Source organism: Ursus arctos, unplaced genomic scaffold, assembly GCF_023065955.2.
Source record: "Ursus arctos isolate Adak ecotype North America unplaced genomic scaffold, UrsArc2.0 scaffold_3, whole genome shotgun sequence".
NCBI lineage: Eukaryota > Metazoa > Chordata > Mammalia > Carnivora > Ursidae > Ursus > Ursus arctos.
The window spans coordinates 100,888,072-100,911,948 of NW_026622985.1; the positions used below are offsets into that span (position 1 = coordinate 100,888,072).

Here is a 23,877-nt window from a genome sequence, read left to right on the forward strand (position 1 = left end):
ACTTGGCTCTCTACTTTCACGTATGTGTAGCATTTTCTCCCATAAGAAGCTTTAAACATTTCCATGGTGTTACCTGGGCAGATGAAGAAATCCACCGCCACTCATCTCCGGATCGGCAGCTAAGGCCAGGGGTGCAGGGGACCGGAGTCCAGGACAGGCGCCCCGCCTGAAGGGAAGCGGCCCCCGGGGCCGGGGCGCAGCACTCTGGGGCCCTGGGCGGAGGCGGGAGGTCCTGCAAAGAGGACAAGGACGCCACGAGGGAGGGCGGCAGGCGGCCGTTGGCCCAATGCTGGGTGCCCTCTGCTAACTGTTCTCCCAGTCCTGAAATGGGAGGGAAAAGGCTCTCTTTGAACACGATTGAGATAATTTTAGGATAATAAACAGGGCGTCGTGATACTAATGTAAAGAGTGAGAATTGGAAATTACATACACTCGGGTAATTTTCTTGACTTCTCTGAGTTCAAATTTTTTAATCTGTAAAATGAGAGGGTTGGACAAGATCCATGGCTATCAATCTTTGTGCTAGTTAATATTGATCTGTTTAATATCTGTATGTCAGTCTTTGCACCTCAAAAACACATTAAATATTTTAAAGTAATCACATTTCCTCAGGAAAAATATAATCATAAACCTACTTACCAAATTTAATTTGAAGACGCGCCGCCGGTGGGTTACGCAGGCTTGCTTTCCGGCGCGGTACGGAGCGCTTGGCCGCTCATCCGTGGCTCTGCGCTCAGTTATTCTTATACTCTGTTTTTTGTGTAGAAGTAACTGTAAGACCCAGATTCCAGGATATGATCAGGTGGTTATTTGAAATTTTTTAAGTTTAAATTTCTATTGCGTATCAATTCCATAATTTTTTTAAATGACGAAGTCCAAGGGCGTGTGCTCTTCAATAGATTGTGAATCCAATCACAATTTCCAACTTCAGCAGGGAAATGCCCGCGCTTGTGGAGCCTAATTTCGCTCTCCCCTGAGCCAGCCGTCTTGCGATTGTTTTCTGAGACGTTGTCATGGGTGGCGAAGCAAGGAAATCAGCCTTTGTCTTGGCGCGCGTGCTCGATTGCATGTTCCCTTCCTGTGGCTGTGATTTTGCCATCGCAGGGAGGAAATTTTGCCTTAAAAGCTCAGTTTTGTTCAGCTCCTCGGTATGTGCCCAACAGAACTGAGAGTAGGGACTCAAACACACTTGTATACGGATGATCATAACAGCATTATTTACAACAGCCAGAAGGCAGAATAGCTGAAGTCACAACACGGGAGCAATCCATGTCCACCAAAGGAAGAGTGGAGAAACTAAAAGGGATATATCCACATGCTGGAAAATGACCAGCCTTAACAAGGAAGGACCTCCTGACACCTGGTTCAGCGTGGGTGAAGCTTGAGAGCGTGGGCTGAGTGAGACAGGACCGTCACAAAGGACAGTACCGCACCATTGCACTTCCATGAGGTCCCGAGAGCCATCAGATCCAGAGACACAGAGAGCGGAGGGCGGGTGGGGGTGGGGTGGGAGTTGGTGCTTCACGGGACATAGTTTCAGTTTAGGAAGACGGAGTGCTCTGGAGATGCGTAGTGCTGATGTATGGATGTACTTGATGCTACAGAACTGTGCCCTTTAAAATGGTTAAAGTGCGGGCGCCTGGCTGGCTCCGTGGGAAGGACGACTCTTGATCTCGGGGTCGTGAATTCAAGCCCCACATTGGATGCAGAGATTCCTTAAACAAACAAAAAAACACATACTGTAAATTTTCTGTTGTGGGCATTTTACCACTATTTAAAAATTCACGAGTACGAAAGCAGGCTAGGTTTCGCTCATGCGTTAGACTCCACCCTTGACTGGAGGGGGTGGTGGCAAAGTCCTGAAGGAGGGGCTGGAGATAGTTCTGTGGCCTTTTTCAGAAAACAGTCCGCCACGTTTACGTTCACCTCTGTTTGTAGCACAAGGGCTCCCTCAAATTTCGAATACATTGCGCTGTGACATTCAATAGTTTGTTACTAAGGATTTTCTTGCTTTTCAATTAGATCATAATGGCAGGGAGATTTTCGGATAGAACCCTTATGTCGAAGGGGACTCTGGTCGACTAGTAGGCTAGCTGGGAATGGGTTTGCTCCATGGAGTGGAATTCTGAGATGGAGCATTTTCAGGGATGCGGAGACGGGGGAGGCTCCGTGCACCTGAAAGGGAGGACCGTGGAGGAGAGGGAGCGAGAACCCACAGCCCGCAGGCTTGGTGGCAGACAGCATCACGTGCTGCGGGATGGGCCCTAAGCAGGGCTGGGGGAGCCAACAGAGGAGGACTACAGGACAGACAGGGTGACCTGCTGGTGGCCCCACAGAGATCCGACTTGAACAGAGAGGGTCGGAGGGCATGCTACATCGACCCAACAGTGCGGGCAAAGCCGTTTGCCATCCTGATCCATTTCTGGGTGAGGTCCCCAGAACGGGAAGGTGCCAGGTTTGAGTGAGGCTTCCCGGACACTTTCTCCCCCGAGGTTCCATGGTTCTCTGGCACATGTCCCTCTAAAGCCTCCGTGAGGCGGGGACTGGAGAAGGACGGGGCTTCTTCTGCAGCCCGAGGGGAGGCTTATTCACACGACCCTGAGTTCCTTTCCCCACTTGTGCTGGACACCAAAGAGGACACTGGCTATAAAGTACTATGGTACAGTTTTTAATTCTAGACCTACACAGTGTTTTAAGGGGAAAAAAGCTGTGTCAAAATATGGCACATACGGCCATACTTCAATTCGTGAGCAAGCAGGCCACGGAAGGGATGGAAGGGAGGCGATCAGCCAAGGCCCCGTGGGCCGCAGGTGGTTCTGGAAGGCCCCGTCCACTCCGGGCCCGCTCCCTGATGAGTCTTTCAAAATAGCCCATTCTGAGCAAATGACATTTAAGACTCACAACAGCTCCGTGTAATGTCTGCTCCTCAGCTGGATTCTGAACCAGGACGAAAACGCCAACTTACTCTCGAATGTTCCAGCAGCTGCTTCCAGGTGCGGGTGCTGGAGCGCAACAGGTGAGCGGTCAGGGTGTCTGGGTGCATGCAGTTCTTCCGACTGGGGCTGGGACTTCCCCACACGCTTCAAATTTTTCGTGTAACTTTAAAAAGTTAAAATAGGGGCGCCTGGGTGGCACAGCGGTTAAGCATCTGCCTTCGGCTCAGGGCGTGGTCCCAGCGTTCTGGGATCGAGCCCCACGTCAGGCTCCTCCGCTAGGAGCCTGCTTCTTCCTCTCCCACTCCCCCTGCTTGTGTTCCCTCACTCGCTGGCTGTCTCTATCTCTGTCGAATAAATGAATAAAATCTTTAAAAAAAAAAGTTAAAAGTTAAAATAAATCCAAACCATTCTGACACACGCTCTCTCTCTGCGCAGACACAGGGACCTCGGGTGGCTTTGTGAGTGTGACGGCTGGGCCTTCCCCTACGGCCACCGCTCCTTCATCAGACCCCACTGGGACCGTCGGGGGTGGGGTGAGTGGAGCAGAACAGGCATTTTAGAAGCAGTTATGGAAATGACTGTCATGAAAGAAAAGGCTTGGGTCCTTGCGCGTCCAGCCTGGCTGCAGGGTGAAGCTGGGCACAGGGCAGGCCTGGAGGTATCGCTGTGTCTTGCTCAGCCCCTGGTTGGGAGGGCACCGTGGGCACCACAACCCCTTCCCGGTCACCGGCCGTTTCAAACCAGGTGGGCGTCCTCGTAGCAGAATGGACACAGACACACAGTACTCCAGCCCACCAACACCTCCATCTGGAAACCTCTGGAACTGACTGGAATCAGTTCTGGAATTTTCTCCGCAGAACTTGTGTGTCAGGGTCTGAGTACCGAAAACAGCAGTGCCAGGATCCAGTGACTTCTTTTTCTGGTGTCAGACCCACAATCCTGGTCTCATTAACCCCACGCAGATCCAGATTTGTATTAGAGCTGTATTACTGCCTAACGAATTACCCCAACAGCCAGTGGCTTAAAGCAATAAACATTTCCTGTTTCAGTTTCTGTGGGTCAGAAATTTGGGAATGGCTTCGCCTGGTGGTTCTCCCTCAGGGTCTCTTGGGAGCTTGAAGTCAAGATGGTCCTGGGGCTACAGCCTCGTCCGACGGCTCAACTGGATCTGGAGGGGCCACTTCCAAGACGCCACCCTCTCCTGGGTGTTGGCCGGAGGCCTCCCTTCTCTGTATTAACCGTATCTTTTATCTTCTGTGTTCTGATGCGTTGACGCCTCGGGTCTCACTGACCCTCGAGGTTCTGCCTCTCCACATTTGGCCACTCCTTAGACACAGTCAACACTTGTCTACCTGTGAGAGCATTTCACAAATGCAAACCAAGCAATGTGGAGCCCATACCCCTACCGCCTGCTCTAGCAGGCCCTCACACTCTGGGCCATCGTCCACCTGCCCTGACCACCCCAGAGCAAGGCCCCAACAACTGAGGGCAGCTCCTGTGCCCCAGAGCCCAACTAAGTCACTGAAACCAACCAGTCCTAAGCCTATTTAGCCTGCCTCACCCACTCCTTCCTGCAGAAACCACAGTACAAGTTCCTGCCCATCTCACCACCACCTGCCCCCCTCGCCTCTTGACTTGCTTTAGTGCTTTCCATGGGGCCCCATGGCATGGTGAGCCCCCTCTTCCTGGGATCTAGCACTGTCCTTCACTTTTCTCCCTGTCTGTAGGCCTCACCATGCCTGACTAATAAAGCCTACTAGACCAGACGCCCAGCTTGGTTCTCTCCATCCCTTGCAAACGCTCACTGAGTGCTGTTGCAGACCCTGTGGAGGTCATCGCTGGAGGGTTCGCCTGCTTAGATCTCGTTCGAATTACAACTGGCTGCCGTGTGGCCTGGCCTGGAGAGCTCTCAATAAGGCCTGGATTTTTCTGGATTTTCCTTCAGGCTCACCGCTGCTTAGAGCCTTGGCTCTTAAATGAACACCTTGTATCAGAAGAGATTTACTACTCTAACTATATCTGTATCTCAGTTTAATGAAAATGTTAAGGATACTTGGACGGTCTCACGCTGGTGTAATTTTAAATAAAATGTCTTCGTTCTCTGGCAGCGTATGCTGCTGTGATGTTTCACTATTGGAGAGACTTAAGTGAAGTGCTCTTTACAATATTGTCTTTACAATCTCGGCTTGTCTTACAGCATTTTTTTCCCCCAGAGCAAATAAAAAATGTTTACGGAAATATTTGAGGCACACTGCGTCTGTGTTGCTAGACACGAACCAGGCTGACTGCAGATTATAAAGCAGCGTATTGTAGGGAGAACACAGGGCTCTGAAGCTACACAGTAACTCTGGATTTGCACCCCGGCGTGCAGACCGCTACCAGACTTGTCATTACAGAGTCCCGGCTTCGGTTTCTGCATTCGTAAGACATGGATAGTAGTATTCACCTTGTAGGGTTACCTTGAGAAGGGGTAAAAGAATCCATATGGCATATACCGTAATTCCGGTCAGAAAACGAATGCTTGAAACATACTAGCTTTTATTTTCCACTGCTGTGTTTATACTCTAGCACTTAGCTATTTGTAGGTGACTTCGAACAGAAGTGTAAGTGCTTCTTGTTTGGAGGGTTAATACTTTCGCCCGGTGTAGGGAGGAGGAGCTCTCCTGACGGTCCTGGCAGCTCACAGCGGCCAAGGCCATTTGGAGCATTTGCAGTCTGGCCTCCTGCTTGTTGACACTCTTAATTGTCTAACCTTTTAAGTGATTAAAATGATGATGATGATAATGCATAAAAATAGTATCGGTAAAATGTTAACAGCATATTATTGATGCTTGGTCTTCTGATTTTGCTTATTGCGAAGCTCGAAGGGCATTTGGTGAAATGCCCTCCGAGTGCAGATGTTTAGTACTAACAACAGTCTACAATGATGACGTTCGTTCAAGATATTCGCATCACCAAGACCTCGATCTCAAGAGCCATCTGGGCCAAAGCCTGCGCCTCAGCCAGGGGGCCTTTTGCCCACTTGGCAGGTGAAGTTGAGGAAGTCACCTGGCTCATCCAAAGTCACACAGCCAGGACAGTGGGGCTAAGAGCCCTCAGTGGGCAGGGCTTGGACCCAAGGCTGCTTCTTTTTTTTTTTTTTAATATTTTATTTATTTATTTGACAGAGAGAGAGACAGCCAGTGAGAGAGGGAACACAAGCAGGGGGAGTGGGAGAGGAAGAAGCAGGCTCATAGCGGAACAGGGAGCCTGATGCGGGGCTCGATCCCAGAACTCCAGGATCACGCCCTGAGCCAAAGGCAGAGGCTTAACGACTGCACCACCCTGGCGCCCCCCAAGGCTGCTTCTGAATAATGCTTTGTTATAAGAAAACATGTTACCCGAGGACCCAGCGATTGCACTACTAGGTATTTACCCCAAAGATACAAGTGTAGTGATCCGAGCTGGCACCTGCACCCCAGTGTTCATAGCAGCAATGTCCACAATAGCCAAACTGCGGAAGAAGCTGAGATGTCCTTCAACAGATGAATGGATAGAGAAGATGTGGTATACATACAATGGAATAGTACTCGGCCATCAACAAAATGAAATCTTGCCATAAGCAACGACATGGATGGAATGAGAGGATATTATGCTAAGTGAAATAAGTTGATCAGAGAAAGACAATTATCATATGATCTCAATCATATGTGGAATTTAAGAAACAAAACAGAGTATCATAGGGGAAGAGAGGGAAAGATAAAATAAGATGAAATCAGAGAGGGAGACAAACCATAAGAGCCTCTTAACTCTAGGAAACAAACAGGGTTGCTGGAGGGGAGGGGGGTTGGGGGTATGGGGTAACTGGGTGACGGGCATTCAGGAGGGCAGTGATGTAATAAGCACAGGGTGTTGTATGCAACTGATGACTCACTGACCTCTATCTCTGAAACTAGTAATACATTATGTGTTAATTAACTGAATTTAAATTTAAAAACATAAAATAAATAAAAATAGACCCTTCATAGCAAAAAAAGAAAAGAAAGAAAGAAAGAAAGAAAGAAAGAAAGAAAGAAAGAAAGAAAGAAAAAGAAAACACGTTAAACTTGATTTCCCTTTGAAAGTGGAAAGCAGGGATTATGCACAATGTTTAACCTGTCAGCGACAGCAGGGGGAAGGTTTTGTTGAAGACAGAAGCAGAGGACGGTGTGATGGGATTGCTGGATGGGGCACCAGCCAGGAAGGGGAAGTCTCTAGAAACTGGAAAAGGCGGGGGGGATGAATTCTCCCCTGCAGCCTCCACAAGGAACCAGCCCTGTGGACACTTTGATTTTGGCCTGGCGAGACTACTACTACTTCTTCTTTTTTTTAAAGATTTTATTCATTTATCAGAGAGAGAACATGTGAGAGAGAGCATGAGCAGGGGGAGCGGCAGAGGGAGAGGGAGAAGCAGACTCCCCGCTGAGCAGAGAGCCCGATGTGATGTGGGGCTCCATCCCAGGACCCCGAGACCATGACCTGAGCCGAAGGCAGACACTTGACCAAATGAGCCCCCAGGTGTCCTCCAGCAAGACTTCTGGCTTCCAGAAGAGTAAGGTAATACATTTGGGTTGTTGAAGCCACTAGGTTTTTGGTGATTTGTCACAGCAGGGATAGGGAACGAAGCCAGAAGGATCATCTCAAAGGTAGGGTGGGGGCAATGTAGGGCAGATGGAAAGTCTCACTTTCCTATTGGTCCTATTTTGATTTTAATAATTAACATGTATTACTTATTCTACATAATTAATCCTTACAATTAAAAAAAAACCCAACTGTTACCAAATATTTAAACTGTGAGGGTAACTGAGCCAAGGAAGTTGCATGAGGGAAGAAAGTGAGGAAGCGGCTTTCCTGGTGAAGTCGCTCTTTCTCTCCTGCAAGCTGCACAAGGACTTCCGAAACGAACTGTGACTTTCAGCTCGAATCTTTGGATAAACTGCGAGAGTCTTATAAGCTTCCCAAAACAAAAGCTTTAAAATATAGTACATATTTCACGTTAGATTCATTTGGAGCAAAAGAGTAGAAGGAAGGAAGCAGAGATTGAGAACAGCAGGTGTTTTCTGAGAGAGCACCGTAAGGCAGTCAGGGCTTTTTCAAACATTGGGAAACCTCACCTCCAGTGTTTTGTCATTCAAGAGTTTTATTATTTTAGGCTGTTTTTAGGAATTCTATTTTGAGATACAGATTCACAGGAAGTTGCAAAAATAGTACAGAGATGTCCTATACACTCTTTACATAATTCCCTTCATGGCGTGTCTTACATCATTATGGTACGGGATCCAAACCACGACGCAGACATCAGCGTGGCACGTGTTCACGGTTCCGTGGCATTTTATCACACGTGGATGCATGTAACCGCCGCTGACCAAGACCCAGAACTGTTCCACCACCACAAAGACCCCCTCCTGTGGCCCCTGTGCAGTCCCACCTGCCCCCGTCCCCTTCCCTAGCCCCTCACAACTCCTAACCCACTCTCTGTCTCTATGATTTTGTCATTGGGCCATAGAAACGGAATCATCCAGTCTGTATGTGACCTGTTGGGAGTGGCTTTTCCGGTCAGCAGAATCCTGAGGGCCCCGAGCTGTGCGTGTGTAAGGGTACCCGAGGGACCCCCGAACCCTATCTGTGGCGAGGACGCACCACAGTGGGGCTGACCACCACCCTTCAAAGGACATTTTGGTTGTTTCCAGATTTGGCCGCTAGAAGAAGCTGACGTGAACATTTATGTATAACTGTTATGTGGACATACATTTTTATTTCCCTGGGATAAATGTCCAGGAATGCGGCCGTCTGGTAAGTGCTGGGTTTCATTTTTCTTAGAAAAAGAAATGCCAAACTCTTTTCCACAGTGGCTGTAACATTTTACACAGGGAGGGCTGGGTGTCCCCACCTCCTTGCCAGCATTTGGTGCGGTCACTATGTCACATTTGAGCGGTTGTAACGGCTGCCTTTTAGAAATCACGGATTTAGTGCACAAGTATTGAGGGCCTGTCACAGCACGACGGCACGCCTACGGGCAAGCCGGCGGCTCCTGTGCCCTGACGGAGCTGCAGTCTAGAGGAGGCAGTAGGACAGGAACAATAAGGGAATCCCATTCCACGGGCATTAGGCTCTAGGCTCAGCACCTGTGGTGGGGAATCTTTTATTCCCAATTTATCCTTGAAAATTATTGTTAGTTTTTGCAGGGCGATAATGATAGAATGATGTCTTCAAAAACAATTCCCCCCTTTCTAAGAGATACATACTGACACATTTACATGAGATGATGTGTAGAATTCGCTTCACAATAATGGGGAGAGTGGTTAATGGATGGGACAGGAATTACACCAGCATGGCCATGAGGTGATAATCCCCCAAGCCAGGTGATGGATAAAGGGAACCAATTATACCATTTTATATTCTGCATTATTAAGCTTGAAACTTTTTACTTAAAGTATTTTTAAAAAATCTTTGAAAATCTTTCGGAGGAATCCTATTTTGATAAGCCATTTTTTCCTCCAGCATGGGGACAGATGACTAATTCTTTAGCAGAGCACCAAGGGAAGTACTTGGCTCACGCAAGGGGCCACCTGATAAACCAGTGTAGTAGTGTTCAAACCACCAGGGGCTGGCGGAACCTAAGACCAAAGGAGGGGACAGCAATGCTGGGATTTTTAAAAAATAGAACCCTCTTCCCTGCCCACGGTCCTAGTCAATCAAAACATTTGAAAAATACCCAGCAGATGGAGGCCACACACCGTAATTCCCAGCAGAGCTGATGCTGGAGGCATCAGTAGGCTTGGTGTTCGGGCAATTGGGCTACCCTGTTCCTCACCTCTGGTCTAGACCTTGAGAGGGCTTATTTGAGGCCAAATCTGAGAACTCTGAGCAGAGTCACTTACTGAGGGCACATACTGGATACCGCCAATACTTTTAATCTTTGCTCATCTGACGGGTTAAAGAAAAGCATGATGCTCTATTTACAAAATCTGGAAAATTTCAGGGCTGGTGAAAGTTGAATGTCTTTGTTAAATCTAGGATTTCTTGACGTCTCCAAGTAGCTGTATCTATTCACTGCTAAGGAGCGAGTCCTCTCCCGGTGGCTACCCAAGTTCTTTGATGCTGATTTATGATAAAAACTCTCCGTGCTGTGACCTCGTTCATACCGCGTGCGCGCACATGGCAGGATTTTTCAAACTGAGAAGGAAACCCACTACCGTGTTTGTGACATGCGCTCAGAGCTGTCTAAGTAGCGTTAGAGAGACCGGGCACGCCACACCGTGACGGCAGATACGAGCGTGTGCAGCCTGGGCTGCGGTCGCGCACAGAGGATGTACACTCATGCCCGTGTGCTGTGTACGTGGCATGCACGCGGTATGTATTTTCTGTGCACGGTGCGCGCGTGCGCCATGCGCACAGAGGTACGAACTTGGTCCCACGTGGAATGCATGCCCCCTTACAGGCATCCGGGGTCTAGTGCGGCCGCGCCCTTCGGTCTCACATCAGCCCGGTCTGGCATGGCACTCAAATTGGCCAGCCCGCTGCCGGGAAAAGCGCACATGCGCGTCCAGCTCCGGGGAGCAGGTGCCGGCGCTGCCCCCCGCCCCTCACCCGGGGTGTTGGCCCGGCCCGGCCCGGGCTCCGTACGCGGCCCGGCCGCAGAGCCGGGTCAACACGGAGCCTTCCCACGCTCCAGCGCGCCAGCGACGGGCGCGCGCACGCTGGCCGGCTCCGGGGAGCGCCGCGGCGCCGATGGCGGGCTCGCGCGCGCACGCTGGTGGGGCTCCGGGGAGCGCCGCGGCGTCGGCGTCGGGCGCGCGCACGCTGGCGGCCCGCGGGGTGCAGGGTCGAGGCGTCGGCGTCGGGCGCGCGCGCGCCAGCGGGACCGCGCACGCCAGCCCCGGCCGGCGGCCATCTTTCCTCCCGGTGGCTGCTCTCGGTGCAAGTGCGGGGTCCGCGGCCCTGCCGGCGCCCTCGGCCTCGGCCGGAGCAGTGGGGAGGCGTGGATGAGGGGGGAGGTGAGGAGGAGCCACCCCCCCAGTGTCGCCACCTCCCCCCCTCCCTCGAGGGCAGGCCGGGCGGGCAGAGTCCCCAGGGCGGGCTCGGGCTCGGGCTTGGGCTCGGGCTTGGGCTCGGGCTCGGGCTCGGGGTCGCTCCTCGGTGCGGCGTAGTCCTACTCGCAGGAGACCCCTCCTCTGGGCAGACCCCTCCCCGCGAGAGACCCCTCCCCGTCGGAGGCCCCTCCCCCCGGGGGCCCGCCCCGCCCGCCCCGCTGCTCTCAGGGTCGGGGGCTCCTCCCAGATGGGATAAGCTGTAAAGATGTTTAGTTTTGAAGGGGATTTCAAAACGAGGCCCAAGGTGTCCCTCGGAGGCGCCAGCAGGAAGGTAAGAGCGGCCTGTGTGTGCGGCGCCTCAGGCCCTCGCGGGCGAGCGGCGGCGGGCGGGGGTCCGGCCGGGGCGGCCACCTGCCTCTGAAGCTCTGTAGCGGGGCTGGCGAAGAACAGGGTCGTGGGCCGGCCTCGGCAGTCGTCTGACCCCTTCGTTCCAGAAACTGCAGGGCTGCGGAAGGTGCACAGCCTTTCCAATTTCGGGCTAAGACGAATGTTTCTTTTTCAGACATGGATTCTAGATACTTGATCATCCTTGACGTCGCAGAGCGGTTGCTCTTAGATGACTCCCCAGAGAGTATTTTCTGTTGTACAAAGTGAACGGATGTGTTTGGTAATGTCAGCGATCTCTGAAATTGAGGCAGAACTCATAACCGGCCATGTGTTTGAATCCAGCGCTATTAGGTTATTCTTCACCAGCTTTCAGGAAACATTGCTGGAGAGCCTCTAGGACCGTTTTCTGTTAGGCTCGGTCCTGTACTATTCTAATTGTGTAGAATAAGGGGGAACGGGCTGCGGGCTGTCTGCTGTCCTCTCTTAATACTGGCATCTATTGATTGAGGGTTTTGCTCATAAATAGTTCAGGGCTGGCGTTGCTTCCTTCACCTGTTTCTCGCCCCTTCTCCGCTGTCCTGGTTCATGGGTGCCTTTTCTGCCTGTTTGGATGTTGTCAGGTTAAAAATAAAAGTGTGGTCTGCGTGCTTACCGTGTTTGAAAAGTTTAAGTGAATCTAGTTAGTTGATTGTTCACTAAAGAATTTTTTTAAATGTCTTTTAAATGCTTTGTATATTATTTTTTGCTTCTTTATTAGTAACCTCTGTAGGTTACACTTAAATAACTGGGTTGGCATATAATCCTCGGTGGGTGCTCAAATTCAAGTAGGAACATCCTTTTTTTTTGTGCTCAGGGTGTGTGTGTGTGTGTGTGTGTGTGTGTGCGTGTATGTGGTGGTTTCCTAGGTTAGAGGAAGGGAACCCAGTAGGGAGTTGGTAGAGAACTGTGCTGATAGTTTTCAAGCCTTGAGTTTTGCATGATGGTGATTTGTTGAAGGTAGCTGGCTGCGGAACTAGGTATTAGAACTAGGTACTGCATAGGTATGGCAGGGTTGGCATGGGCAACATTCAGTAGTTTGGGTAGTCATGAAAATTACAAATGAGATAGAGGAGTTTCTGCCCTTGGATGGTAGAAGAGGCCTTGGGGCACCGCCAGGCAGTTGTAGGGTACAGGTGAGGTAGCGAGCAGATGAATAATTGCACATGCACAAGCAGGCTGGTGGCAGGTCACCACCTCAGAATCCATGGCACTTCTCGTGACTTTCCTCATAGACAGAAGTGCCCCTGCATGCCCTGCTCGGGTGCTGTTTTCTCAACTAGTCACACATCTCTGGTCTGAGGAAATTCTTATCTATTGATCAGAATCTCGGGGAGATTACACATCTTGCTGTTTAGCTGTGCAAAACAATTTTTCTTTTCTTTTTTTTTTTCTTTTTTGAGGTATAGACTAAACATTAAGTGTATGTGTCTTCGGTCGTGTCCCTAAAAGAGCTTGAGGAGGTGACGTTGGTGCAAATGAAATTAACGAGGGAAAAGGAGAGGGGCGGGGGTGGTGGGTGGGGAAGGGGTCTTCTTGCTTGGAGTTTATCTGTAGCCCAATCCCACTTAAGAACTGGGGAACTGTCCCTTCTTGAGGTAAGGGGGCTAGAATTTTGTAACCCCCCCCCCATCAGTTGGTGTTTGGCCGCAGGTCACCCCTTGGGTGAGAGTGGGAGTGTGACACTGCTGGCCCTTGGCTGAGGGCAGTTATCCTGGGAAGGTAGCACTAAGGAGCCAACAGTAGTTAACACACAGGGGCTGGGGGATGGGTGCACTGGCCTGGAATCTGGGTGAGGAATCAGCTGCAGGTTCAGCTGGAAGGATCTTTAGGAATGACTGCACCCTTGTGACCACCCCCCGCCAATCAAATAACATTCCCAGCATTCCATAGGCTCCCTATTCGCTTCCATTCAGTATTCCTTCTCCCAAATGTGAATGGAGTCACATACAGTTTGTTTCTGTTTTTTGAGTCCACATTCTGAGAGGTGGAGTCCATTCTCCTTGTTTTGTTGCATTGTATGAAAACAGCAGTTGATGCGTTCTGTTGTATGGTGTCTTCTGGAGGGCACACTGCTCCTGTGCCGGGTTATACATACACTTGGCTCTAGTGCGCATACCCGTGGTGTCTGAGAGTGTGGCCTCACTTCCTTTCAACATTTCTTGTTGTCAGCCCTTTTAATTTTGACAGTTCTGGTGGGGATGTAGTTTCATTGTAGTTATAGTTTTAATTTTGTTTCCTGGCAAAATTGTTGAGCACCTACAAATGCATATTTTCCTTAATTCTCTTTGGCTACAATGTAATTCCTTACCCTCATTTAAAAGGCAAAGGTTTTAATGGTCTTTCCTTCATGTATTAAATTATTTGTAATTTTCCCTCCCTTCTTGAGCTTGGTGGAAAACTGAATATAGCTACCTTTTGAATACATATTTTTCCCCCAAATTAAATGAATATATTTAGCATTTATTTGTAAAGGCTCTGTGTAGCATCTAAAACATAATAAGGATATTCCATGCCCTCATTATAATCTCGTTGGAGAGATAAGACTTAAACAATTAGAAATCAAATAACAGTATTGAATAGTTACTACATTCTAGATTTCTATTGGGGCTGGTCCAGGAAAGGGTAGAGGTGGTTGGGGCTTAGTCTTGAAGAATGGATAGAATAGTGGGAAACAAGAAAGGTATTCTAGATGGGTGGAAGAGTATACTTGGAGTAAATATAGACTAGATTCCACTGGTTCTGAGTTACACAGTTGCCTACTTTTTAATATTTTTGAAATCAGGGTACACCTTGGTGGCATGACATAGTTCATGGACATGTTGTTTTTTCCCCCTTTCTTACAGTGCAGAGAAGAATATCTTAGGGGCCATTCAATTGCAAGTATAGAATCCACTGAAAATTGCTTAGTGGCAGGGGGAAAGTGTATGGGAAGAATGTGATGGTATCTCAAAGAATGTAAGGACGGAAACATACCCAGATACCAAGTCATCAACACCAAGGTGGTTACTTGTGGTTTTTGTCTTTGAGCTGCACAGTCTCCTTCCTTCTTGGCTCTCTGCTGACTGGCTTTCTCCCTTTTACTTGCACATGACCTTGGCAGTGTATGATTTCCTAGTTGAGGTGTCCTGCTGAGACTGTTGGATCTCAAATCCATTTCTCAGGAGAGGACATCTGTTTGGACTGGGTCAGCTTCCCACCTGATGAGCTGAGTCTGGGACGGGGCTTGGAATCTTTGGTACAAATAGAGCAGTCTAGATGTATGCGTTGTAGGGAGTGGATTCTCCAAGGGGGGAAGTGCTTGTTGAATGGAGTGTCTAGGTTTTTGTGGACATAGGTAGAGCTGTGTAATAGGCTATTGATTGTACATGTGTGAAATGAGGGAGAACTCTGGCTAAACCTACAGTTTTGGTAGTTACCAACAGATAGGTGACTCAGAAAGAAGTCCCTAGGGGAAGGACTGGAGTTTGGGATGGTGTATGGCTCGTGGGGTATTTTAACATCTAATAAGTGAGGAGAATACTTAGGAGAGAATAACACCTGGCGTGGGACTGGGGCGGGGAGGGGGAAGTGACCACGGTGCCAGGTGCTGCAGGGGTGCAGTGAGGAAACACTAACAAATATGAAGCCCGGGGTGACTTTTGGGGCAATAGTCCAGGGTAGTAGCACTTGGAAGTCAGATTGCAGTACATCAGGGAATGAATGAGAAGTCAGAAAGTGGCTAGATCTTTTTTGAAAGGGACCTGAAGAAGGTTGCATTCAGGGTCTAAGGAAGGTTTTGTTTTGGGGGGGGGATGGGAGAAACTTGAGCAGGTTACAGACTGGGGAAGGAGCAGGTGGAGGGGGAGGAACTGCAGAGCTTTCGGAGTCCTTGGGGAAGGAAGTGGGAAGAATGAGGTGTGAGCAGAAGAGAAAAATATTTTGAGATTTACAGGGAAGAAATGGATGTGGATATGGAAAAGTTTATTTTGTTACTTTTAAAGGTTTTATTTATTTGTCAGAGAGAAAGTGCCCAAGCAGTGGGGAGGGGCAGAGGGAGAAGCAGACTCCCCGCTGAGCGGGGGGACCGATGTGGGACTCGGACCCAGGACCTTGACATCATGACCTGAGACGAAGGCAGACGCTTAACTGACTGAGCCACTCAGACGCACCTGGAAAAGTTTATAGATAGGAGGAAGGAAATTAAAATTTCTTTTCCAACTTTACGTAGAAAGTTGAGGAAGAGTGGCAGTAGAAATAATATTTCTTTAATGTTTGTCCATTGCTTTAGAAAAAATAAGAATTTATTTTTTAGAGTTTTATAGAAGAAAGTCAAGGAGATCGTACAGATTTCACTTTTGCCCCCTCTCCTCTACCTCACATTTCCCGTTATTAGCCTCTTGCATTAGTGTGGTTCATTTGTCATAACTGATAAACCAATATTGATACGTTAACGTTCACTCTTTGTGTCGTATTTTCTATGAGTTTTAACAAATATATAATGACATATTATCCACCCTAGAGTACCATACAGAATAGCTTATTGCCCTAAAAATCCTCCCTCCTTTACTGACTCATCCTCCCCCAGACTCCCATGCATTATATGGTAGGAGTGTTTGGTTTTATAAGAAACTGCAGAACTGGGGGCTCCTGGGGGGCTCAGTGGGTTAACTGACTCTTGGTTTCAGCTCAGGTCATGATGTCAGTGTCCTGAGAGCGAGCCCCTCGCTCAGTGGGGATTCTACTTCTGTCCCTCTCTCTGCCCCTCCCCCCATGTGCGCACACACTCTCTCGCTGTGATAAATAAATAAATCTTTAAAAACAAAACTGCAGAACTGTCCTCCAACGCGGCTGCTTCATCTTGCCCTGCCGCCGGCAGGGAGTGAGCAGTCCTGCTGCCCCACACCCTTGCCAGCGCTTGGTGGCACCAGCGTTCTGGATTTTGGTCATTCTCGCAGGTATGTGGTAGTATCTCATCATTTTAATTTGCGCTTCCTTGATGACACATGGTGTGGAGTCTTTTTTCATATGCTTATTTGCCGTCTGTGTATGTTAGCTTTTGCCCATTTTTTAATTGGGTGGTTTTCTTTTTACTTTCAGTGGGCTCTGCGCCCAGTGTGGAGGCCAGTGCAGGGCTTGAACTCATGACCTTGAGATCAAGACCTGAGCTCAGACTGAGTCGGATGCTTCACTGACTGAGCCACCCAGGCGCCACTCCATGCTTTTTTTTTTTTTTTTTTAAAGTTGGCACTTGGTATATGCGTTATCATTGCTACTCTGTGTACGTTGCAGTGGAAGGTAAAACTCTTACAGATCTGGCATTAAGTAAAAATGTTTTCTGAGATCAGATTTTAAAATGTTAATTTTCTGTCAGGACTGGTATTATTACATTACTGTTTTATCCAGCAGTACCACTTCTGTTCTTTTGAACATAACTGTTGGTAGCCTTTATATATGGAACCAAACCACTGTAGTTCCCTGTAGCAGCTAAGGTCAGGAATTCTTGATCTGGTTCTTAGGGGAATCAAGCAGAATGGAAGGGCTGAGACTGTCTAATTCCCTTTGTACTTGTGATCAGGGCCTGCGGTGAGGCACTCAAGGCACGTAGGGCACGGAATTCAGGGAGGTACTCACTCAAGTTGTACAACTGCAGGGCTTAAGGGGGCCCTTACTCTCATGGCTGGCCCTCCATCAGCACCGCCCTGAGAGCAAGCACCTCCTTAAATCTTGTTCCCCAGGTACCTAGCTTGCCTCACCAGTCCCTGCCTGGCTGTTCACACTTACGCTGATTTTCTTGGTTAGGGACTTAATTGCCCACTGAGTCTCTGAACTAAGGTAACACATAGGAAGTGTCATAGGAGTGCACAAGAGCCTGAAAAGAGTTTATTGCAAATGCAATAGGGAGTTTTCTTCTGTGATTTTCCTTTTATTCTTATAGCTTTTATAGAATGCAAACAGCTAGAAGTTTGGAAGTTAGACATCTTATTCTTCGACAGTGACCTTTATTTTATGCCCCTGTAAGAGTAGCTGCTTTCTACATGTTCCTGTTCTCCAGCCACGGCCTCTTCACGCCTTCCTTTACTTTCGCCGTTTGTCAACAGGAAGGCAGGAGCAGGAACTTTCTTCGTTGGCTTGTCTCCATATAGTCCGTTGCCTTCCGTGGTAACCAGGTTAAAGATGGACATGCCCGTTGATGTAAATTGGCACAGCCTACTTGGCAGGGAAGGGGAGGCAGTTTAGCGTCAAAAGTCTTAATAAGGGGGCGCCTGGGTAGCGCAGTCGTTAAGCGTCTGCCTTGCGTTCAGGGCGTGATCCCGGCGTTCCAGGATCAAGTCCCACATTGGGCTCCTCCGCTGGGAGCCTGCTTCTTCCTCTCCCACTCCCCTGTCATGTTCCCTCTCTCGCTGGCTGTCTCTCTGTTACATAAATAAATAAAAAACCTTAAAAAAAAAAAGTGTTAATAAGGTACATCTTCTCTAATCCAGTAGTTGTACATTTAGAAATTTATGCTAAGGAACTAATTTGACAGGTGCGTAGGAAAGATGTAGGGGAATGATGGTTGTGGCGATAGTCATCATAGTACAGATTTAAAACAACCTACGTGTCTGACGATAGGGAATGTGGTAAGCAAATGGTAATGTAACAGTGTAGTGGAATACTGTACAACCATTTATTTTTATTTTTTTTAATTTTTATTTTTTAAAAAGGTTTTATTTATTTATTTGATGGAGATAGAGACAGCCAGCGAGAGAGGGAACACAGGCAGGGGGAGTGGGAGAGGAAGAAGCAGGCTCCCAGCAGAGGAGCCTGATGCGGGGCTCGATCCCAGGACGCCGGGATCACACCCTGAGCCGAAGGCAGACGCTTAACAACTGCGCCACCCAGGCACCCCTGTACAACCATTGAAAGTGGTCATGATTTTTGCTTATTAATATCTATATTTATTGAAATGATTCGTTGTTTATGAAAATAAGCAGATTACAAAACAGTGCTGCAGTTAGCATTTAAATGATACTAATCTAAACAATCATGATGTTGGGGCACCTGGCTGGCACACTCAGGAGAGCATGTGACTTTGTTTTTGTTTGTTTAATGAGTTTTATTTATTCATCTTAGAGAGAGAGCACGAGTGAGGGAGAAGCAGACTCTCCACTGAGCAGGGAGCCCGATGCGGGACTCGATCCCAGGACTCTGAGATCATGACCTGAAGGCAGACACTGCACCAACTGAGCCCCCGGGCGCCCCACGCATGCAACTTTGATCTCAGAGTTGTAAGTTTGAGCACCACGTTGGGCATAGAGATTACTTAAAATCTTAAAACAACAACAACAAACAAGACAGTCGTGATATCTACTTTACCACTTTCTTAATTTCCAGCAAATGAAGAAAATGTTCTCTATTCCAGCGTCATGGCGGCTTAAAGTGGTACAGTCTCATCATCTCACTCAGTTTTGTGGGGGAGGGGCAGAGGGAGAGGGTGAATCTCAGCAGACTTCTGACACAGGCTCAATCTCACGACCCTGAGATCATGACCTGAGGTGAAATCAAGAGTCGGTGGCTCAACCAGCTGCACCACCCGGACGTTCCCGACTTCGTGGAAATGCCCTAAAAGCACCACAGGAGGGTATCCGTTTTAGCTAAGTTGTAAGTGCGTTTACTCGGAGAAAACTTTGTAGCTCTCTGCCTAGGAAACTTAAGTAGATGTCCTTTATTTGCAGCGATGTGAATTTACTTAGGTCATTTACCTCTTTAATCCAACCACCCTTGGAGAAAAGGGGGGTTATACATTTGGGCCGGGGGAATAGATAATTTTGGAATGAGTGTCTTTGGGTTGTCGCCATTAGAATTGTAGGACAGGAGGCAGACACGTGTGGATATGGAAGAGAGGTGAGCGAAGTAGGAGAGTATCACAGTAAATTTTTGGTCATTGGGGATTTTTTTAGACAGTCCTATACCAGAATGAAGGGAGGAAGCTTGTTTTCCTTTTCTTCTAGTACTGTTTGTATCCTATTGCCAGAACCCCAGGCAAATGGTATAAGGTTAGTGCCATAGGCTTTTGTGTGCTGGACTGGGTTTCTTTCTACTGTTTATGTATGAACATTGTTGCCATCAGTGAGAAGGAACAGGAGTGGTAATCACCTACAGATCGTTCAACATGGCTGGAGTCAGGGTAGGAGAAGAGAAGGCTGGGGAGAGACACTCGGAGGCCAGATCATAAAGGGTTCTGGGGGTCACACTCGGCATATCCAGGCGCACTGGTGAGCCAGTGAAGGATTTTAAGCAGTGAAGTGAGGTTTTGGGAGAGTTGAGTGTGGGGCAGTGCAGGTGGTTGCAAACCAGGTGAGAGACAGCTGCAGTTGTGCAGATGAGTAACGAGGGCCTAAAAGCAAAGCGGCGGGCCCGAGTGGAGAGGAATCAGGAGCTGTTGAGGGGGCAGAATTGATGAGCTCTGCAGTGAGAGGGTCACTCAGGTGTTTGGGGTTACCAGTGTGGATAGTGACTCCGGGAACCAAGACGATGTTCCATTCCTAGGGGACTGTGCAATGTGAGATGCTTGGGGGTGTTCAGGAAGCGCTGGTCTGGACCTTTGGGTAGAGGCTGGGAGTCCATCAGTACATGGTCACAATTGTGAGATGCACCGGAATCCTTGGCAAGTGGTCCTCTGAGAAGACTCGTAGGCTCAGAACAAAACTGAGGGATGCCAACATCTATAGAAAGAGCAGAGAAATGGGCATGCGTTCAGGGCCTGGTGAGCAGAAAGCCCGTATGTATGTCCATTTACGGGTGGCCACACTCACCATCAGACAGCAGTCATTACTGAGGGAACGAGCAGAGGCAGAGTGTGAGAAAGCAGGGCTCATCGGAGGACCGCATGCCTTACGTATGAGGTTTGATTTTGAGGCTTTTTTTTTTCCTCCAGCCATTCCTCTCTATCTTGCTTCTGACTCTATGTTATCCCAAAGCTGAGAGTCAATTCATTCAATCTGTTTTCTAAAATTAAAATTTTGTTTAATTTTTAAAAATTACTATACATGCTCATTGCATAAACTTTGTATGAAGTATATATATTTATGCTTTATTTTTGGAGGTTTAGGTTTTTTTAAATTTTATTGTGAACATCTTTAGAGCCAACAATTTATAATTGTTTTTTAGGATCAATTAAGGAAGTTGAATTGCTTGGTCAAAGTATGCGCATTGTAAAGGCTTCTGATGTGCTTTGTTCTCTAGAAAAATTGTATTGAGGTCTGTTCCCTGGGCGGGGTGGTTAAGTGCTGCCTGCACATCTTTGCCTTGCTGTCAGCCTCTGAGGACATTTTTGTCTCCAGGGAGTCCCTTTTCTCTCCTTGTAGCCATAGGCGGCTGTCATCCGTATCTGTCCTCCCACAGGGTGTTTGGCTTGTTATGCCCTCTCATTTCTCTGTGACTCCTGGAGGCATCCCCACTCCGTGCCACATCCTTCCAAGGGAGAGATCAGAGCCCAGCGAGTCCAGAACTTGTGTGAAAACTACCAAGCTCAGGAGCCCTGGTCCGCTCTCCACGATGCTCTGCTATGTCGTGTAGCCTGCACGTCTCGCGTCTGTCTCCCGCTTTACTTACGCTCCCCTTTAGCCTGGGGGAAGTCGAGGAACATGGCCTGCAGGCACTGAGAAGGTGGCTCTGATAAATTCCTACATCTTTTTGAACTAATTTTTCTTACAGTGAAGTTTTAATGCTCTAATGTTTTTAAGGAACATTAGTAAACTCTAGTGTGTTGGCAAACAGCAAGATTCGTATCACATCTTCACTACAAAATGTGAAATTGTAAAAAGTACAGTAAAAACTGGAAGAAATGTTTATCTCCATAACCAACTGTCTGCAACTTAGTTACTTATCTTTTCTGGGCTTCTCTTTATCACATCTTGTAATATGAAAGTCGTAATTCTTGATAATGAGAAAGTCAAACTGAATTATCACTGATCTTCCTTGCTTTAATAATGTTTCCATTTCCAATCTCCAGACAGGGGCCTTTGAAACAATGTTAACTTTTTTTTCTTAATTGAAAAAAATTATAAAAAGTGAAATCCATCTAGAGGGTTTATAATGAAACCTTCCCCTCACTGAGATTCCTAATTTCCCCATTAGTACCAGTTTCCTCAGTGTCTGTTCATAACTTAGTCTAAACATAAACACATCCCCCATCACTTTTTCAATAAAAATGAGGGAACATATTGTTCTTCTCCTTAGTGTTGTATCTCTGTAGGTCTGTTTTCACAGGTGCGTCATATTCCACTACGTGATTTGTGTCACGTAACCACTTTCCTATTTATATGTGTGTCTGTGTGTCTGCATATGTATATATGTCTAGGTTATTTCTGGGGTTTTGCTATTCAAATGGTGCCATATTTACCACTCAGTTCTTATGGAAGAAAAGAAAATCTTTCAGAATTTATTGTAATGGGATTAAACTATTGCATTTTGCTTTGGATACTTTATTTTAAAATGAGCTCTTTTCTAATTATAATGTCTATCTTAGAAAATTTTAAATATACTGAAATGAAGAAAAACTACCTCTTTGGAACCCCACCCTCCATTTAGAAATAAAACACTGCTAATATGTGGGTAAAATTTTTTCTAGTCTTTTTCTATATATTTTTTGAATTAGGAATCTTGTAATTCTGTTTTATAAATATGATATTTAGTCACTTATTACTATATTTGATACACCTTTAAATATTTTTTGCATGTACATGAAGTCGATTGCTCTTATATTTTCATAGAGGTTCTTAGGAAAAACCCACATATCATAGATTGTGTATTCACAAATAATACTTTTGCTAACATTTAACATTTTAATTAACTCAAAAGAAGTGTTTTACTTGAATATTCTTTGAATTGTGTAAAACTGTTGTTATTATGTTAGTGCATGAGAGTGGGAAAATACTAACTTAAAACAGGTGTGAAACTGATTATTTTATTTACACTGTTAAATGGAGTAAATTGCTAAAGGAAGATAACCCAAATAGTGAAACAAAGGAAACTGTTGTTTTTAGAAATCAAGATATTAATAAGCATGCTAACGTTCTTTTTATAAATGGTTAGCCCATTTGAGCATTTGGTGTATGGAAGTCATATTATATAAATGTACTTTGACTTCAGTGACCATAGTTTTTTTTTATTTCAATAGTTAATGAAATCTAATTTAAACTATATATGACTTAACATTTTAAAAAACTTCATTTTGTTGCTACTAAATGTATCTGCATTAAAAAAAAAAGCATTTTTTTCCCATTTAAAAACATCTTTGTTAATGGTATTTTTGAAGTTTGGCTATATTTAATTTTCAGAGAAGATAAGATAATGTGCCTCAAGCTCAAAGATCAAATAGAGAAGTTTGCTGTAATTTACTCTTGTTTACGTATTGATGAAAAGGTTTAGTGTCACAGCTGTGGAGGTGAGATTAGCATTGAAAGTAACATGTGTGCCTCCTGCCCGCCCGGACAACACCAGGCTTAGTCATTCCAAAAACACTTGATGAGTGTGTTCTATGAAACTGGTATATAACTGCCCTTAAAATTCCTACCTTTTCTAGGCCTGTAGAATTTAGAAGGTAAAATGTTTTCAAGTATATGTATAGTAAGTTGGAACCAAAAACTTGTTAAGAATCAAATCTGAATGTTCTTTTTGCTGGTACTTTGTTGTTCTTTTTGTCTCAGCCACTTCATTATGAATTTATTCTTGGTTATGTTGAGCTCCTTTAAAAAATTTATATTCTCACATAGCTTCGTTAGTTTATTATTCCAAAAAGGTGAAAGTATTCCACGGGCATGGATAATAATGCAAGCCGTAGAAAATAACGATGCAAAGTAGTCACAGTGTCCCCACCTTCCACCCCACCTCCCACTCCCTCGGTCCCTCATCCTGACGGTCCGACCCGGTCACAGCTCCTGCCCTGTCCTCTCGGCTGGTCTGTGCATGCTCTTCTCTTACATGAGCACATGGCAGAGCATATTCAAGGGACCAGGGCACTTCTCTCACCGCCTGAGAATACATCGCGGAAACAGTTCCAGTTCAGTGCAGGTGGATTGACTGCATTCTTGTAAAACGCTGGATGATCATTAGTGTAATGAATGTTTCATAACTTACTTAGCTGTCATGTATTTTAATGGCCATTTACTGTCCGTTGTTTGCTAATTTAAGCAACACTGCAGTACATATCTTTGTATATGTGCCTTAGTTTTCATGCACTCAAATTTATTCTTAAATAACTACAGTAGCAAGACTTAATGTGTGATATGTCTTTCTTAGAGAAAGTCCTATTTCACATGGGAGTTTGGGGTTTTTTTTAAATTAATTAATTTATTGAGAGCGAGAGCATGAGCAGGGGGAGGGTCAGAGGGAGAGGGAGAGAGAATCTCAAGCAGACTCCTCAGTGAGCACTCAGAGCCTGACGGTGGGGCTCAATCTCACGACCCTGAGGTCATGACCTGAGCCGAAATCAAGAGTTGGAT

General features: G+C 46.9%; 1 protein-coding gene across 2 annotated transcripts in view; it reads left to right on the forward strand.

Annotated features, from left to right (window-relative positions):
- Positions 1–10,845: 10,845 nt before the first annotated feature.
- UBE3C (ubiquitin protein ligase E3C) overlaps positions 10,846–23,877 on the forward strand; it is a 117,441-nt gene continuing 104,409 nt past the window's right edge. Inside the window, exon 1 of one of the 2 annotated variants that reach the window (XM_026479227.4) lies at positions 10,846–11,318. In XM_026479227.4, the coding sequence (XP_026335012.1) occupies positions 11,253–11,318 (66 nt within the window). In that variant the 5' untranslated portion in view covers positions 10,846–11,252. Of the gene's footprint in view, positions 11,319–18,505; positions 18,661–23,877 lie in introns of those variants that run through there. The other variant, XM_048212792.2, reaches the window with a different exon arrangement.